The following is a 19,563-nucleotide window of genomic DNA, read 5'->3' on the forward strand; positions in this document are numbered from 1 at the left end:
TCCCAACACCTCCTTCAACACAATTATCTGTGAGCTCAATTTGAAGGACTTGATCTCTGATCCAGACTCCGAGACCTTCACATCACCCGGCGGAGTGGTCGCCGGCTTTGTACTCTGCTTTCCTAACTACTCTACATTCTTGGCTAAGCCAGGGTTGCACATTGAGGATATATTTGTGAGAGAGCCATACCGGAGGATGGGCTTAGGACGGATGCTGCTGTCGGCGGTGGCCGGGCAGGCGGCGAAGATGGGTTTCGGCCGGGTTGAGTGGAGTGTTTTGGATTGGAATGTGAATGCTATCCAATTCTATGAGCAGATGGGTGCTGATGTTTTGCATGAATGGAGGATTTGCAGGCTCACTGGTGAGAAGTTACATAGATATGCAGAGGATCATTATTAGAATTGAAGTTTCTGTGCTCTTTGTTCTTCTTTGATTAATATTATTTCTTTTAATTTCTTCTTCTGTTTTGAAATTATGCTGTTTTTGTTGTTTGAATCCTTTGTATTGAGGACCTTTTTTTATATGATTTGCTTCGCTTCATAGTTCATAGTCATATGTTGTGTCTGAAATTATTAATGCATTATTTCAAAAATAAAAAAAATTATTAATGTATTCAATTTTGTTTATTATTGTTTTTGATGAATTCTAATTTGAAGTTTTTTTAAAAATATATTTATGGGGAAGATGATTTCGTTAGCACATTAGCTGACTAAGTTTTTTATGTATGTTTTTTTATTTACACTAGGTGGCAAACACTCTCATTTAAGATTTAAATTAGAGACATGTATAGATGTGAAGCGTACTCCAAGCTTAAAAATAATTTGTCCTCAAAATTAGAATCTTATGCAAAAAGGTTATGTGGATGTTTATTAAAATAAATTAAATAAAAAAATTTATTTTTTTAAAAAAAAATAAATCAGAGGTTTTTTATAATAAAATTAAATAAACCATAATTTTATTAAAAAAAATAAAAAGAAAATTGACATGTTTATCAAGGAAATACATGAAATGAACCACATGGAGTAATAAATTAAAAAATGACAGTAAACAATAATTAGATTTTCATTTGATTCAGTAATCTTACATTGCATTTTACTTGCTAAATTGCGAAAACATTATTTGCGATCACATGAATCTCGAGACTTTCCTCAAATTAATCATATAATTAGATATTCATTTAATTCAAGGAATTTTACATTACAAATGACCTGAATGTTCCCTGTAATTGCCAAATTAAATTGTGATACGTTCCCTAGAAAAGTCATATCTGTTATTAAGATAGGACCTTTTCTTGAGAATTATATATGAGAATTTCATTATTTTTCAAGAGATATGTAATAGAAGATTTGAATTTATTTTTTTTAATAAAGTGGAATAAATACGGATTTATTAGAAAACCAAACCGAAACAAACAAACACAGACACAAATAAACTATAGAGAAAAAGAAAATAGAGAACACAATAAACATACATGAAAAACTAGAAAAATAGTGCATCACCAGGGGTGTTGCACCCTAAGAAAAAACAACAAAACAAACAGACGAATGAAAATCCAGAAGATGAAGTCCACCAAGAGATAACACAAGTCTTCTCGATCAGGAGGAGGAGGGGTTTGAATCTTCTTAATTGAACTCAAATCAAAACTGATTTTTTAAATGTATTCTATATTATTGTCCAAATCGATCATATGCTCATTGCTTGAGTTTTACGCAGCTCCTAACTCAATCAAATCCCAACTCAAGGATTCTCTTCCTAAGATCAAGCGCGGTCTAACTTTCGTGGGTCCTAGGGTTCTCGATCGACCTAAATCTGCCAGCTCCGGTGACAAGTGAGCCTAACACCCCCTTCCTTTATTGTCAGTTTAACTTAATCAGCTTCGGGCTTCACCATTCTCGTGAATGGTGTCCTATCCCCTTTTCTTTTGTCAGCTCTCTTTCTTTATGTGTTTCCTTCTTCGTTGTTTTTCTTTATTTTGCTGGGTTTCACCTCAAATGACCCGATTTTTTTATGATATTCACTTTTTCAATAAATAAGTGGTTTATCCACTTTTTTTCAAAATATATATATATATATATATATATAGGCAAGAATAAACCACCTAATTCAAAAATGATTACCCATTACTATAGAACCCTTGTTTTTATCATTTTGGTTGATTAATATAATCATTCAGTGAGATTTTTAAGTCATATTCATAAAAATATATATAATTTTTTATTTAATTGATAAATTAAGAATGTTATATTATTAATTGTCTTTTTACTTAACATACTCTTATCTTAATATTTTAATGTAAATATCAAACTTATTTAATAATAAATATTTATTATCAAATAAAAAATAAATAAAAATAAATAAATTTTTCTTAAAACAATTTTTTTATATTAAAAAAAAAAACAGGAACTATATATATATACATACATATTTCTAAACTTCCTACAAATAGTGTATTCTTTGGGGTGTTAAATGTAAAAAGAGTCCTCCATATATAAACTCAGAGAAGCGCTTGAGGTTTCAAACATCTCTCTGTTTCATCGTCTTCCACTCTTCTTCTCAGCCGCCAATGGCGACCTCCGAGGACCGACCTCCGGCGATGTCGGCGATGATCCGTCTGGCCGAGAAGCACGACGTGCCGCACATCCTGCGCTTGATCCATCAAATGGCGGTGTTCGAGCACCTCACCCATCTCTTCTCCGCCACCGAGCCCTCCCTCTCCGCCACCCTCTTCCCCTCCAACCCTTCCCCTCCATTCCTCTCCTTCACCGTTATCATCCTCGAGCTATCACCATCTCCATCGCCGCCGGCTCCCAACCTTTCCTTCACTCCGATCGTCCGCGAACTCGATCTGAAGTCCCTCGATCTCCGATCCAGACTCCGAGACCTTCACATCATCCGGTGGAGTGGTCGCCGGGTTCGTGCTTTGCTTCCCTAACTACTCTTCATTCCTGGCGAAGCCGGGGCTATACATCGAGGATATATTTGTTAGGGAACCGTACCGGAGGATGGGATTGGGACGGATGCTGCTGTCGGCGGTGGCTGGGCAGGCGGCGAAGATGGGTTTCGGCCGGGTTGAGTGGTGTGTGTTGGATTGGAATGTGAATGCCATCAAGTTCTATGAGGAGATGGGCGCTGATGTTATGCAAGAATGGAGGATTTGCAGGCTTACTGGTGATAAGCTGCAGGCCTATGCAAAGGATCACCATCAGGATTGAGGTTCTGTGCCCTTGACTCCTCCTCTTTGATGAATATTTCTTCTTCTTTATCAGCTAAATAAACTTGTTGATCTCTTCTGATGTTATGAATCCATGTTGTTTGTGTTGTGAAACCTTAGATTGAGGACCTTTTTTTGTATAATTTTCCTTCATAGTCATATGCAGTACATGGTATCACTAATACATGCTCAGAGAGACACAAATGTTGGAAGAGGAGCAGCAATATTGCAATCAAATGAGTATAATAGGATCTAGGAAGAGATGGCAGCTGAAAAATTATAGATTCATCCTACATGGCTTTGATGACATATAATCACTTGACTACAATTATAATCAAGGAATTATTTAATTTAGCTTTGAAAGTTTGTGCAGATTTATGCTGAGTGCTTCCGCAAATATGCAACATAACTGCTGCAGGAGATGGTGAGTTTCAAGAACTGTGAGAGTTGGGTTGAATGATAATGTCACAGGTTGGCAATTCATGTATTGCGGAGGCAAACTCAAATTCCTTGATGTTTTCAGGAAAGTTTTTATTCTTGAACTATTGCAATTTACTATTTTGATGAAATTTGGTTACTGCCAAACTTCCAGTGATTGTCAAGCCAAGTGGAAAAAAAGAAAAAGAAATAGCTAATGCAATTTTATTTGATTGTAATAGTTACTCAGCATCCAGCAGTAAATTGTGTTGCTCTTCTTTACTTTCAAGGACAGGGCTTCTTTTGAGAGGGGGAATTGCTATTCGGAGGATGCCCTCCTTTTTTGCCATTTTGCTGTACATTTTTGTTGATTGACATTTTGCTCATTTTACTGGTTGAAACCTTTCCTTTACAAGATGATATTTACTTCCACCGTATCATTCATATGGATCTATACATGATTGTGCTTATTTTTTCTAGCTAGGAAATATTTGTGCAAAGATATGTTTACTGAAGGTAGAAGATATTGAGGGTGCAGAGAAGTGTTTGGGGTGTTGATTGCTTCAATTAAATGTAATCATTGTGCTATTACCTAATGTATAGTTGCTAATAAGATGCCGCTTGTGCACCCAATTTACGAGAGTTTGAGTCAAAGTGCATTTGTTCGTGGCTACCTCTTTGGTGGCTATGGAAGATCAACTGTGCTAAAGCCAGCCTTGCAAGGAGGTGAGTATTCACCTTCGCCGATCCCCACCACCCCTCATTTCTCCCTAATATTCATGAGTTTGCTCTCAAGACCCCAATCTCCAATTTTGATACTGAGACTTTCACATTGGTCAGATGACGGCCACTGGGTTTGTGGTCTGTTTCCCTAACTGCTCTTTGTTCCTGGCAGGTGCTGTAAATTGAGGATATATTTGTGAGGGAGCCATACAAGAGGAGAGGGTTGGGGATGGTACTGGTGGTGATCCAGCTAGTGGGTGGCAAGCATAAGCTTCAGGCGGGTGAGTGGCGTGTTGGATTGGAGTGCCAATGCCATCAAGTTCTATAAGGAGATGGGAGCTGATGTTTTGCAAGAGGGGAGAATCTGCAGGCGTATGTAGAGGACAGCCTTTGGGGCTGAGGTTCTGTGCTCTTTCTTCCTCTCTGATGAATTTTTCTTCTTTTCTTTATGCCTGTTTAGCGCTCAGATGAACTTCATCTGTTGTGATGCCTTGCTGTTATGTATCGAGGCCCTAGATTGATATCCCTTTTGGTGAAGATTTATATATTCACTAATGCATGCTCACAAAGGATCATAAATGTTGGAAAGAGACTGATCATTGCAAGCAAGAAAGTAGAATTAAACAAAGGAACTTTATCTGTAGTTATATACATATGGTATTACCTGGACAAGCTTGTGAAGAAGCTCAAATATCAACATTGTCTATGAATTTAGCAAATGGAAGATGCAAATAGGATTTAGTGAAATATTTGTATCAAGTGCTAGTTTTTTATTAGGCCTTTGTGCCATAAGATTCTTTTGATTTTGTTTATGTTCACTAGTGTGATCACATAGATCTTGTCATATACTGTGTCAGTGAACCGAAAGAAGGTGATTCTCCATGTTCTGTTGAGAATTAGAATGCTGGAAACTGCCCAAAACCCAGTTAAGAACCCTAAAATGACGAAGACATAAAATAAGATTTCATCCAGTATGTCGTCTTGGTGTCCATCCTGTCCATCAGCTGTTCTAGATTTGTTCTGTTGAGATGGTTCATCCCCTGGGCAACTTCTGAGCAACGGAACTCCACAAAGATTAGGATTTCCTTCATAAATTGATGGATCAAGCAAGGTATTTAGCTGGCCACCAGTCGGGATTCTGCCTGACAAGTTGTTGTTAGACAAGTTCAAGTGATGCAAGAAGCTTAAGCTTGACAAGTTCAAAGGAATAGGTCCTGATAACTTGTTTCTTGACAAGTCTAGAGTTTCCAACAACTGCAAAAGACCAATTCTCTCTGTGATTTCACCTGTTAGATGGTTTCCTGACAAGTTGAGGGTATTCATGCCAGAAAGATCCATCAATTTATGTGGGATGCGACCTGATAAATTATTCATCGAGAGGTCCATAAATGTTAGAAGACTGAGTAATTTGTCATATGCATAGTATCTTCCCTTCGTCACCAACCACATTGTCATAACCAAGCCCTTCGATGTAGAATCCTCAAATTCCCCGCCACCCCCTCTTTCACTTGCTGTCTTCTTCATGCCTTCAAGGTTGCCAAAACTCCTTGGTATTGTTCCTGATAAGTGATTGTTTGAAAGGTCTAACACATGGAGATTAGTAAAATTTGCCATCTGTGAAGGTATTGTGCCAACAAACTGATTTAAGCGCAAGTTTAGGATTTTCATTTCAGGTAAACTTTCCCCTAGCCAAATTGGTATGCGCCCTGTGAACCTGTTTCGACTTAGATCCAGAGTATGTAGCTCCGTAAGATTCATAGAAATTTCTGGAAGTTCACCAGACAGATAATTGTTGCTTAAGTCTAACAACTGAAGTGACTTTAGAGAACCAATAGACCTCGGAAATCCTCCAAATAGTTTGCTGCCAGCTAAGTTCAAAAATTTTATTCCTTGTGCCCTCTCCCAACAATCAAGTATCTCACCAATTAAGTGATTTTCTGATAGATCTAGAACTACCAACTCCGTCAAGTTACATAAAGACTCTGGAAGATGGCCAGAGAAGTTGTTTTGAGCAAAAGATAAGTACGCCAGCTTAGGCATCTTCTCATTGATAGAAGGAGGAATTGGTCCTGTAAATGAGTTATTCCACAAGTATAATTCAACAACATTTGAAGGGAAATAAGGCAACTCACCTTCAAAGTGGTTGGAACTCATATCAATAAGTACTTCAGCATTCAACTGAAACTTTGGTGACCTGGGCAGTTTGCCTCTGATCTCATTGTTGTTGAGATACAGAGTACCAACATGAGAAGTGACGTTCCAAAACCAATCTGGTATGGAGTCTACTATTCCTGCATATGACATGTCTAGGAATGTTGCTTTCTCCTGGGTTCGCAGCCATGGTGGAAATTTTGGTCCCAATTGGCAGGACCGCATTTGAATTACCTCGAGTTGGAAAGGTGGAATCCACTCAGCATCAAACCTCAACTGTAATGAACTTTCTTGCAGGTTCAGCTTTTTCAATTTTGTGAGATTTGCAAAATGTTCCTCAGTTAGGATTGTGTTGAAATTGTTGATGCCAAGATTCAAATCGATTAACTCTTGAAGTTGTCCAAGGCTTTCTGAGATGCTCTCATTGAATTCATTGAGCGGAAGTTGCAGGATTTGCAAGTCTGAAAGTTTTCCAATGGATGCTGGAATAGGACCATAAAGTCTGTTTGACGACAAATCAAGAACTTTGAGATGTTTAAGATCACTAATCCAATCAGGAAAAGGTACTGCAAATGCATTATCTCCTACATGTAATTCCTCCAAGCTGTCCTTTATGCAACCATTGAACATCTCTTCCAATTCTGCTAGATTATGACCTTCTAAACTGTGAGTTAGATGTAATGTCTGCAGATTGCAGAGAGAGCTCATATCTCTCGGCAATGAACCCTCAATCTTCATGCCTGACATGCCAAGGTACTTGAGCAAAGTCATGTTCCCTATAGCAGCTGAAACAGGCCCAACAAATGCACTCCAACGGAGGTCAAGGTGTTCAAGGCTGATTATATCATACAAGAACTCAGGTATTGTTGTGTTGAAGTAATTGTTAGAGAGATCAAGGACAGAAAGAGATGTGAAATTGATATGAGATAGAGATTTGGGAATGATTTCTAGCATGCAGTCATAAAGATGTATCTGTCTTATCACAGGGAGCATGTTGAGTATTGGAAACCAATCAGATAAACCACTTTGGTCTACACAACTCATGTCAAGGTACAGCAAGGATGATAAACCAGAGAGCCATTGAGCATCATCAAGATAGAGAGCATAGGTTGGTGAATATAGATCAAGATAATGCAAATGGGAAAGATTGCCAAGCTCTGGAGGTATGTTTCCAATGAAACCAGTTGCAGAAAGATTTAAGTAGCGCAAGTGTTTGAAGTAACCAATAAACACAGGAATAGATGAGTTTCCGAAATAGTTACCACTCAAATCTAGATATTTCAAGTGTTTGAGTTTCTGCAAAGATGGACTAACCTTACCAAGAAGGGAGCCTTGGTTGTAAGGGAAGTCATCATCATCATTAAGAGGATCAGGGTTTTGAAGATCTAGATGAGTAATGTGATGAGTTGTCTCATCACAAGTTAGTCCTCTCCAGCTGCAGCAATCTTCACCAACCCAAGAAGAAAGATGGCCAGTGGGATCCTTTAACACCATCCTTGAAATCTAATAATGCTTGTTTCTCAGATACTATGCAGTGTATACTGGAGGTGGCATTACTTGAGTAGCTACTGGAGATTTGGATGAAGAGAAACAGAAGGAAGAGGTTGTGAACTGGTTGTCTATGAGCCATGGAATACCACTGAAAACTTCAATATCTCTCTGTTTTTATAAGAGGTATGATTTAGTCAACTTAAGTTTCATTGTTTTTGAATTTTTTTAAGTGCAGTTTGTGACTAAGTAAGTTGGTGGAAGTTACCAGACATTTGAGACTAATTAGCTTGTGACTAGATATGGTCAATGGTTTCTTTAGGTTCACATTGTTTATTTTAGATAAAAAGAGAAGAATATAAGAGTGGCAAAGGACAAACAGAAGTGGGTTTTTGGGTAGAGTTATTTTTGAAAAAACATTTTCATTAGTGAGTTCAAATTAGTCTGAATGTTTATTTTATAAAGTTATTAGCTGTTTGTTAACTTTTTTATGCAGAAAGCACATTCAAGTGTGTTTTATAATGTATAAAATATGTATATATTGGTTTTTCAACCAAAAGTCTCATTCTATTTGTTTTTAAAGGAGTACTTTTGGACGGAATAGGCCGGTGGAACTCATGAAGACATTTGAGACTGACAAGCACTAGTATCTGATGCTCTGTTCCAGGATAATGTCCAATCCAAATAAGTCAAAAGGTATACAGTGAAGTGTGGAAGGACAATGTGAGAAACGACAAGCATTTTTGTGGAGCACTAACGTATGGTATGATAATTCTCATTTCTCAATTCATTTTGTTAAATACCACCATTTTATGCTGATTAGAAGTATGCCTGTTCTAGAATTCTATTTACTAACAGTAGTAAATGAGAAAAGAGAAATGAAGACCATGGATTTGTTTTATCTCTTTAGTTTAAATTTAATAAATAAGCTTGGTAGTCTTAAATAGTGAATTGAAGAAACATGGTAGGGTTTTATTCTTTAAACTAAACATTCTTTCATTTGGATCAAATTAATACTTGAGATACATTAATTTCACCATAGCAATAGAGAAGACACTAATATTTCCCAAGCACTAGTCTTTTTACTTGTGAAGAGTTTAGAAGAAATTCCAATGACATTCACTTAGCAACTGTACAGCCTCTGAGTTGCCAAAACAGAATGACAATGGTTTTAACATAACAAGGAAAACAAAACTTGTGTAATTTTTCCTTGTGTAGAAACCTGGACAGCTGTCATAAAAGGACCTTTTTTTTTGTGATTTCAACTAAACCTGTAACAAAAAAATTTAGAGAGGTTTAGTTGTTGGTATGTTGAAAAGCACAAGTCAGTCAGTGGTCAGCTACCACACAAAATATTAATTGCCCCAGAGCTTGAGTTGCAGTTAGTTTGAGGCTTTGCTACTCTGGCTTACTGAAGTTTCATCCTCATAAGCATCTAATTTCCGCTCCCTCGGGTATGGATGGATGTTAGCCAGTTCTTTTACCCGTCGTAAAAGAGATTGCGGTATCGGCACAGTCATGTTCTTTTGCGGCTTAACTCGCTGCACATCCAAAATAACCCTTACTTCAATATTATGAAAACTCTTCGTATTTTCCTCGATGATTTTTCAATCTTGTTCATAAACAAAGTGTTCAGTATCGTACCTTGTTGCTTCTCATGGGCACACCACTAGCTCTCAACAAATTTCTCCATTTATCCTGCCAAATTCACAGGAATGGTCAAAATCTAACAGCATTTTTTTTTCCATTATGATGCAGTGAAAAAAACATCACAATGAGAAGGCACCTTCAGATCAACAGATGTGCGGTAAGTAGAATTGGCGAACAAAAGCCGCTTGATATCAGTCCATTTACCAACTCCGCATTTTGAAACACCATCGATAAGTTTTGGTTATCTCAGTAAGTGTCCATTGCCTGTGGTTCTTCCTTCTCGAACTATTTTTCCTTATCCTAAATGTTTCAATAGAGTCATCCGACGATTCATCAAGTGAAGCATAATAAGTAGCATCATCACATGACTCCGACCTTGATGTCTCAGCACTCACAGAATCCATTGGCAGCACTCGCGCTTTATTTCCTCCTCCAAAGTCATTCATCTGAAGACCATTGTTATTATGTCAGAACTAAATCACACAAAAAAAAAATAAATAAATAAATTGCCGGTCTTTGCAAACAAACAATAGAATAAGAAAACAATAGCTTACAATGAAATTGATGTTTTTATTTGGGCAAACTCTCTGTACCCGTCGACCACGAGGAACCACTTGATTAATTATCGATAGCATTTCCGAACCTCTCCACCTGCATTGATCATCTGTTTCTAATGTTTCTTCAATATATCTTTGATGCCGAGATCTCTTACCACAAACAGCAGTGCTCTTTGTCACAGGCCCGGACCCAGCTCTATCGACTTCACAAAAAGCAGCCACCACAGCATCTCTGGTTAACTGTCCCTCCGGATGAACACTTCTGCCAACTACCAATTTTTCCGTATCATGTGTGTTTATTAAAGAACAACACACACTCCTCGCCAAATCGTTTCCAGGTATCAATATCATGCTATCTTCACTTTCCTGCGGCAATTCAGTTTCAAAATGGCCAGGAAAACTATCTTTGTCAGTAAAATTCTGCAAACCACACAAAATACGATGTCTGAGCCATTCCTTATCGTTTACACACGTATCCTGTCCAAACGAACTTTTAAAGGCATCATGAAGTTCTCGGCCACTCATATCATTTCGGAACATTGGTTTGTGATCAGATGCAGATTCCAGAATCACAGAATCTGATACTTTGACAGTATTTAAACTATTTCCTAAACCTTGGGCCTCACATTTCAAACTCAAGTCCTCTCTTTGTGATTCATAATGTAAAGGACTATTCGGTCGCAAATTTCTAGCAGAAGCTGAAACAACTGAAGAAAAATACACTTGCTAAACTAAAAGAAACTCATATTTAGGTTAAACCAAGTAATGGAATCGGTTTTATGACTAAGTCGAGCACATTACCTGGAAGATTATCCTGATTATCACATGTTAAAAGAAGAGTAGTTCCTTCATCAGCAGCTCCGCCAAACGTTCTATTTACATACTGTGAAAACATACAAAATTTTATGATCAGAATAACTTAGATCAAATTGACAGTATGATAAAATGTGGTCAGATATACATTTAAGCTAATGATCAATTACCAACAGGTACTTTTGACAACGGCTATTCTTAGCTATTGCTTTTCGGTAGCAGTTAAAAATCAACACCGTATCATGTAATGATCAACTACATGATATGGATGTCTCTAATGCATTTAATTATGTGATGCACCTTGTAAATGTTTTGATCAACATTTGTAGTGTACAATATATAAATAAAACATAAGAAAACATCAGTAGATCTAGCAGTTAATTGACTCAAATAAGTTGAGATGCAAAAGAGCTCACTTCTTGCACTTGATTTCCTCCATGAGCATTAGCTGTTTCCAAATCATCTGCATGAGAAATCACAATCCATGAGAGAACTTGCAATGCAGCTAAATTAAACCAAAGAGCAGGATAAACATTTAAACAAGAGAATTATCGACTATACATGAATATATTCAAGATGAAGATGTCAAAGGACCACCAACAAGAGTGATTATCACTTCAAAACAATTGATTAGAATACGAGTTTCAAATAGTGTGAAGAACATCAACATACGAAGAGGGGAAAGAAAACAAAAAAAATGGAACTTACTGTAATCTACATTGACAACATTGTTATCAATGGCGCATGGAACATCACCAATGGCAAAGTAATAATCAGCTTCATCCATGTGAAAGAACATAGCATCATCAACAAAAGTTCGGTCTGTTTGTACATCAGCAGATAAATTTTTCGACTTTGACTTCATAACATCTTCTTCGTACACAGGGATAACAGATCCATCTCCTATAGCCTACAAAATTATAAGATGGACAATGAAGTGATATGACCATTTTCATAAATAAATAAAAAAAAAAGCTAAGTTGTCGGGCACATCGCAATTATTTTATTACCTTTAAACATATGCCTCACTTAACAGCAATCCTAACAGCCCAAAATCATCGATATATATATATATATATATATATAATTCATTTGATATTGATTATTATGATGAATGAAATGCAACTTATAAACACAATAAAAGTTTAAACAAAGTAAAGCAATCTAAACTTCAACTATTTCATAAAAGTCAGTAGTGCGAACATTTTGTTAGTCTATCAAACTGATGCAAGCCTTGCATACCTGAATGAACTTATAGCTCAGTTGCTTCACTGCAGTTACTGGATTTACAAGATTTCCTTCAAAAGTTTTGTTCATTAGTCCAGGAATAGGCGCGATATTATCTCCGATATCCATGTACCACCATCCGCTAGTTCAACAACTACAAGAATAACTTCAACTTTTGAGTTCAATTGGTGGAAAACATAAAAAAATAAAAAAAATAAATAACAGGTCTATTCTCTTCCATTTTAATTATGAACATCAAACATTAAATTGCCAAGAAAAAAAATTGATGAAAATGTATAAGAAAACAGAAATATCATTCCTAAAGGTTTGCAATCACAAAGCATCTTATCAAAGCTCAATTGATGTAAAAGATGAAAACCTACAGGGTTTCACCATACAAGAATTTTTCTTTCCCTGAATTTTTTAATCACAATTCACAATGCATTTTATCCAAGTTACATGGAGGTATGCCACCATAATTAATATCTTAAAGTGAGGGTTTCACCAAACATGAAATTTCTTTTATAAATTTCTAAGCAAAATGCAGTCTATCCAAGCTTTATTTAAGTGTAACATGGCATTCCTTCCTAATTCTAATCAAAATTCAACTCAGTCAAGTTCCATTAAAGTATAATATGATAACAAGCACTTTCAAAAGTAAGGATTTCACCAACCATGAAATTTAGTTACCAAGCTCTATTTAAGTGTAACATGAGAATTTCACCAAACATGAAATTTCCTTCCAAATTTCTAAGCAAAATACACTCCATCCAAAGCTCTATTTAAGGGTAACATGGCATTTCTTCCAAATTCTAATCAAAATTCAACTCAGCAAAGTTCAATTAAAGTATAATATGATAACAAGCACTTTCAAAAGTAAGGGTTTCACAAACCATGAAATTTAGTTACCAAGTTTCTAATCACAATGCACTTTATCCAAAATCTCAATTAAACCAAATCATGATAATCAACACCTACAAACTAAAATTTCACCAAACAAGTAATCAAATTCACATCTCATCTAGTCATCCATCAACAACATCAAACTAGGGTTTCAAAAAAGCAAATACAACCCCAAAGCCACAAAATTCAAAAGAAAATTTCACATCAAAACCTAAAAAAACTCACACATAAACCCCAAAAAAAAACTCAAAACCCACATTCTCAAAACCCAAACAAAAAACAAAAATCACTAAAAAAAGCCATTCAAAAACCTCCAATAATCTCTCAGACTTACCCAATCATCATCATCTAAAAAAAAAACCCCAAAACCAAACCACAAATCATAAATCCACAAACACTTCAAAGCTAAAAAAAACCAGATAATTATCAGTTAAATCCCATCCAAATTGAAGGAAAAAAAAAACAAAGAGACATCAAAGAGATGAGCTCACACTGAGAGACGAAGCATGGAAAGCAGAGAAGAAGAGAAGCGAAACCGCCATTGATGCGAACGAGGAGAGAAAAAGATTTGATGGTTTATATAACGAAGAGAGAGAGAGAGAAGAAGAGCAGCGGACGTGACATTGAGAGAATAAACCGGATTGGATTTTTCTGGGTTTGAAGTCCGCGCGGGATCCGACACACGTGTAACAGTCACCGTCTCATCTTTAATGCCATGTGGCGAGTAACTGTGAGAGTATGAAACCTCGAGATCTGTGACTGTGTTTAGTATCGAGGTAATTTGATTGATTGGAAATATATTGGTTAAATAATTATAAGAAAATCTTTAAATAGATGCTAAGGTTTGAGGTTATGCTCCTATTTTTTTTCTTTTTCTTTTTATTTTTTTATTTTTTATTTTTTAATAATGAAAAATAGGAGAATTTTTTTTTGTCCGTTTCTTTGGGTGTATGAGCAAATGAGTTGCTTTCTCAAGTCTTACCATGTCACCAATATTTTTATATATAAATTAAAATAAATAATGATGTAAACCTTACAATCCTAATGACTTCAATTTTTAATATGTTAATTAGATCTTTTTCGTACATTTTTACTAGTTTGATTCTAAAAACTTTTTTATCTATTTATTTATTTAAAAAATTTATGAAACATTAAATATTAATTTTTACAAATTTCTATTTATAGTTTTTAATAAATTATATTCAATTATAGATTTTTTAAAATATATTTAATTTTATAAATTAATGAAATTTTTATAAATTTTAATTAATTTTTTAATTCATGTGACATTATTAAAATAGACAAATAAAAAAACAAAGAAAATAATTTAGACAAAATATAACATAAACAAGGTATTCATAAAAAGTTGAGGAATTAAAAAAAATTTCACAATTTTTCTAGTGAGGGCAAGTATAACATAAACAACGAAGCCAAAATAATAATAATAATAATAATAAGCAGCTGTTTTCATCACAAACTACTACAACAGGAATTGCATTACATGGATTTGGCCCAAGAACATTCAGGTTCTGAGAAATTGAGTCATAAACAGGTTTCATCAGATGCATTCAGTGAAAGTACCAGTCTATTGTTGATGCATGAAACAAGGTCCATCTTCATCAGTTATGTGTTCATGAGATTTGGTTTGATCAAAATCGAAGACCGACATTTCTGAATCAAAATGCAACAGCAGTATACAAACATCATTAAGTTTGCATTGAATGTTCTTCGGCAGTCTCGACTGGAGCCAGGCCTCGGATCTTGACATCATAGAAAACTTCTTCGACTCTTCTCAAGTCATACTTCATGCCTATAACGTACACAGTGGAACATGATTGAATCACTGGTGATATGGAAATAAGGAACAAATTTATGAGAACTCACCGTCAAACTTTTTACGTAGAAAATCGTTTCGAAGATTAAGCATTCGAAATGCAGCATGGAGATCAGTCAAAAACTTCAACACCTTTCTTTGGAGAATCATAATCGCCTGCAGTTACTTGATTCACCACATACCTCGGCTGGAATGCCGTGATTCAACATAAATATTAAATCAGGAATGTTGAGGGATTTGTTATACGGAGAAAAAAAACAGTGTTTGATGTATAACATTCAAATTTAGGTAAATACAGAGAATAATAGGACAGTGAAACCCTTTCGAAAAAGATCACATGAATTTGGAAGACATTTGTCCAATCAGCTTCATTTCAGTAAGAATGTATTTTAGGTTTGAAAAAAGAAACTCTGATTAGTGCTATTCAATTTGTGCATCATAGCACTACATAAAAGGTCAAGGAAAATTACAGAAATAAATAATGATTTATATAACCAATGTTTTGTATGAAACAATCAATATTTGGCTCGCATAACTTATGCACAATTAGGGCATACCACCTAATAATACATGAAAAAAAAAAATGCTTAGCTACAGGATAAGAGATAGCACTAACCAGTTCATTGGACATGAAACATATTCCTGCAACACAGAATGCAAAGATTATTAGTCAAGGAAAAACCATAAGTAACACCTGCATTCAAGATAGAGTATAGGAGATGAGTGCAGGGAAATTGTAGTTTGATTATAGTAACTTTACCAAAAGCATACTCAACTTCCCAGTGGTCCTAATTCCTAAAGAACTACAACAAACTCAAGTATCTTCACCAATATATAAACTATAATTCAGAATCACAGTTTCCGGCAATGATAAGTTTAGCCCATACAAGGATGACTCTGGACAAGACACTACTAGCAACTTCAGGGACATACCAGGAAATAAAACAGAATTTGCGGAATCCAGAAACAACAAGCGGAGGCAGTAGGCAAGAAAAAAAACAATGATCAAGACTAAGCAAAAAAAACATATTCCTCGTAAAATTCACAAGATTAAACATACAATAGACACTACTTTGAGTGACAATATAAAGAGAATATTTATATAGTTTCGATGGCAAACCTATCAAATAATCTTCAATGTCAAGACCAAATTCAGAAACACCCACTGCACGATCAAATAAAAAAATATGTCAAAAAACAAAATAAGCTCTTTTCCATTTCTTCATGTCACATTAAGCTATCTTCAATCATTATTGATGCATTTTTTTAGAATGATGCAACAACTGAAAACCAAGCATATAAAGGCATGTTCGGAAGATAAACTACCATTAACGAAAATGGAACAAGTTATTTTTCTTTTCCAGCATATATTAACTTTTCCTCACCATTTACAATAACAATTGGCTAAATTGGTTAACAAAACAAGCGTTTAGCAAACACCAAAAACTCAATTTCATTATGAATTTTGGGGGAGAAAAAAGAGAAACTCATGAAACCCTAGCTTCCAAACACTCAAAACATCGAATCATACTATTTATTTTACATCATATTTCTTCAAGCCAGGTCATGTATCAATCAGCAACAAAAAGAAAGCAAAAAGAAAGCACACACTTTGAAGGTATCCCAAGAAATTTAAATTATCACCAAAACAACGCATTAGACAAAGAGAATACAACTCACATCCAAGCTTCTTCTCTGCTTCCTCATGCTTGAGAAGATTGCCAGTCTCCAACCAATGCAAGAACGCAAGTAACGACACCGCTGTTTGAGTCTCACTCCTCCAATCTCCATGATACCTAAACCCCAAATTCCTCCCCAAAAAAGGTGAAATTTTTTATCAAATACAAATCAAAATCCAACAAAAATCCACACACCTGTAGTACTGCCCAGGGCATTCAAGAAGAATCTCCGCAAGCCTTCCATAATGCCCCTTAAGCACCTCAATCTGCCTCGCAGCCTTCACCAAAACCTCTGAAACCATAAAACCCTAGAAAAACCTCTCCAAATACAACCACCCAGTGAAAAAAACAACAAAGAAACCGATCCAAACCTGAGATTGGGAGGGATTGATGGACAAGGAGGAGACTAGAATACAAAATCCGAGTGGCTGACTCCATTTCCACAGCCACAGCACGGATGCGGTCGCGGAGGCTGTTGGAATCCTCGAGATGAGCTCGAAACCCCTCGAACTGCTTCTCAATGGACAGCGAAGAAGAGGAAGATGGAGGTTCGTCTTTGGAGCTTGCCATTGGAGGTGATTTCGAGGAGAAGGAGCGAGGGAGAAGAGGAACTAGGGTTAGGGTTAGGGTTAGGGTTTTGGGGGAGAAGAGATGGAGCGCGGGAATGGCGGTGCGAAACAAGAGAGATCTCATCGTTTCACTTCGCTTCTCTTGCTCTCTCTGATGAAGTGTTAGGTTTGAACGGTCTAGATTTAGTGGGAAGTGCCTCGTGATATGATTTTTTTCTCGAGATCTGGTGAGATTTTAACGGTTTAGATTTAGTCAGGCTGCCTCGAGATATGGGATTCATTTGTATTATGGGCTGGATCTCCATGGGCCACAGCCCTTGCTTCCCAATTTACATCATTTTTATGAAATTAGTATTAAATGTATATATTATTATAATTAAAGTTTAATTTTTCTAAATAATTTAAGACAATCACATTTAGGGTGTGAATGATACACTGCTACTCGCAAACTACTCGAGTTCGATTCGGGGAAACCTCAAACTTGACTCGCTTATGGTCGAGCTCGAGTAGCTGGAGTAGTCGAATGAGCCGAGTTCGAGCATCTTAATACTTGACTCGAATGCTTGCGAGCTTAATTAAGTAATTGCATTAATGTGTGTACATATATATATATATATATTATTATATATAGTTGAGTTCGAGCTCGATCTCGAGCTTGAGTTCAAATATAAATATATCTATGATTAAACCGAGTGTATTTTTAGCCTTTATCAAGTTTAATCGAGCGCAAGTAGCTCAATTTATGTATCGAGCCGAGCTCGAGTTACAAAAACAAATCTTTGTCGAGGTCGAGTAGAGTATCGAGCAACGAGTTTTCAATCGAGCTCTAGCTCGAGTAGTTTACTGCTTGGCTCTAACTCGATTGATTACACTCCTAACCACATTGCAATGGGTGAACAAAGATGCAGGGTCGAAACCCTATGACGCAGTATTATTTCTAATTCTAAATGTTGTTTATGATATTGTTTCAATTAGGTTCGATAGGTTCACCTGACAAAGGTATTGTAACCCCCTCCTCTAAAGTTACATGAAAAAGGGAAATTTATTTGATTTGATTTCTGAAAATTTTCACTTGTGTTAATAAATTTATAAATGATCCGAAGCTACAGTAATTAGTGCATCATTGTTCCCTTAACAACTTTTTTAATAGGGTGATGTTTGTTGCTCTTATAAAAAATATAAATTAATATTAATGTTTAAAAATTTGTTTATTATATATCCATAAATAATTCATAAGAATAAGTTTATAAGTAATTGGAGTATTTAAATTCATTGGTCAAATTAATTTGAGCCTTTATTATTATTAACATTGTTTGTACCGAAAATAATTTAGGCGGGCCAAATTCACGAATCTTTTTTTTTTAAAATAATTTCTAATAATTTTCTCATTAATAATATTTTTTATTAAATTATTTGACCAGGGCAAACTTTGTTTAAATTATTAAATAAAAACCATTAATGAGAACAAAAAACAACACTCAATGTCACATTTTCTCATCATCTAAATGACCAATGACCAATTTTTAATTAATAAAATAATAGATGTTTTTTGAAAAAAATATTCGAGAATTCATTGGGTTTCCTTGCAAAAGTCAAGTCAAGCTACTAGGAAAACTCGTTTTCCATTGTATTTAATTATTTATTATATAAAAATTTATATTTAATGATTATTAATTTAAAAAATTATTAGAACAAGACCAACCCGTTGATTTCTTCATAATTATAAAATGTCCTTCCACAATGTCATATTTTTGATATTTTACAAATATACCCTTCTAAATTTTTTTTTGACAAAAATAACAAGCGCTGACAAACATTTCATCCAGGCTAACACATAAGTCTAGTACATATACCCAAAATGATATATCAAGAAGCATAATTTCAAGATAGTAAATTCCCTGGTATGCAACTTTAGAGAGACAGAATATAACTCCTCCCATATGAAAGCACACTAAAACCCAATATAAAGTAAATAAACAGTGCTTTATAGTAAATATATTATACTTCCTCCGCTCCTTTTTATCTGTCGTGGTTAACCGAATTTCACAACAAGCTTAGTTACTTTCTCCATTCCTTTTTATCTGTCGTGAATAACCGAATCTCACATACAAAAAAAGTTGGTTATTTCACATAATTTAATAAAAAAATTAGTTATCTTTCCAAAATTACCCCTAATTTATATCTTCATATTTCTCTCTCATTTTAAATTTCAAGAAGAGAATTGAATAGATTGTTAGGGTAATTTTGGAAAAAAAATTAAAAAATACTTCTTGATGTTTAAAAATGACAGATAAAAAGGAATGGAGGGAGTATTTCACAAAATTTTATAAAAAAATTAGT

At 35.3% G+C, this 19,563-nt stretch overlaps 3 protein-coding genes and 1 long non-coding RNA gene across 5 annotated transcripts; 2 read left to right on the top strand and 2 right to left on the bottom strand.

The window, feature by feature from the left end:
• Positions 1-2,514: 2,514 nt before the first annotated feature.
• On the top strand, positions 2,515-3,978 carry LOC120276504 (probable acetyltransferase NATA1-like). The gene is given in 3 exon segments (XM_039283262.1): positions 2,515-2,849; positions 2,851-3,214; positions 3,586-3,978. Coding segments are annotated over 2 exon segments (648 nt in total). The 5' UTR covers positions 2,515-2,564; the 3' UTR covers position 3,214; positions 3,586-3,978.
• An 18-nt stretch (positions 3,979-3,996) lies between these two features.
• Positions 3,997-9,867, top strand: LOC120276506. Its single transcript, XR_005541259.1, has 4 exons — positions 3,997-4,355; positions 4,525-4,753; positions 8,575-8,754; positions 9,750-9,867. It is a non-coding gene; the product is annotated as an uncharacterized LOC120276506 (long non-coding RNA).
• LOC120276505 lies at positions 9,190-13,736 on the bottom strand. Of its 2 annotated transcripts, XM_039283264.1 has the most exons (10): positions 13,633-13,736; positions 12,254-12,392; positions 11,720-11,921; positions 11,428-11,474; positions 11,000-11,081; positions 10,196-10,905; positions 10,017-10,087; positions 9,778-9,941; positions 9,636-9,689; positions 9,190-9,532 (listed from the first exon to the last, which is right to left on the bottom strand). In XM_039283264.1, the coding sequence occupies exons 2-8, from the start codon at positions 12,365-12,367 to the stop codon at positions 9,842-9,844; spliced, it is 1,326 nt and encodes a 441-aa protein (XP_039139198.1). In that variant the 5' UTR covers positions 12,368-12,392; positions 13,633-13,736; the 3' UTR covers positions 9,190-9,532; positions 9,636-9,689; positions 9,778-9,841. The 2 variants fall into 2 exon arrangements, with proteins under 2 accessions (XP_039139198.1, XP_039139197.1); XM_039283263.1 differs by having other exon boundaries at positions 9,778-10,087.
• A 744-nt stretch (positions 13,737-14,480) lies between these two features.
• LOC120276535 (translin) lies at positions 14,481-17,373 on the bottom strand. Its single transcript, XM_039283296.1, is given in 8 exon segments — positions 14,481-14,951; positions 15,026-15,110; positions 15,112-15,162; positions 15,592-15,617; positions 16,096-16,140; positions 16,656-16,771; positions 16,850-16,946; positions 17,026-17,373. Coding segments are annotated over 8 exon segments (846 nt in total). The 5' UTR covers positions 17,348-17,373; the 3' UTR covers positions 14,481-14,847.
• Between the last annotated feature and the right edge of the window lie 2,190 nt (positions 17,374-19,563).

This window comes from Dioscorea cayenensis, chromosome 14, assembly GCF_009730915.1.
Source record: "Dioscorea cayenensis subsp. rotundata cultivar TDr96_F1 chromosome 14, TDr96_F1_v2_PseudoChromosome.rev07_lg8_w22 25.fasta, whole genome shotgun sequence".
Classification (NCBI taxonomy): Eukaryota; Viridiplantae; Streptophyta; class Magnoliopsida; order Dioscoreales; family Dioscoreaceae; genus Dioscorea; species Dioscorea cayenensis.

Excerpts from the sequence above, each read along its gene's own strand:
- LOC120276505 (XM_039283263.1), bottom strand. The coding sequence starts at position 12,367 with ATGGATATCGGAGATAATATCGCGCCTATTCCTGGACTAATGAACAAA. Across the intron at positions 11,475-11,719 it reads TGTTGTCAATGTAGATTACA|ATGATTTGGAAACAGCTAAT; the intron begins GTAAGTTCCATT and ends TTTCTCATGCAG. Across the intron at positions 11,082-11,427 it reads GAGGAAATCAAGTGCAAGAA|TATGTAAATAGAACGTTTGG; the intron begins GTGAGCTCTTTT and ends ATGTTTTCACAG.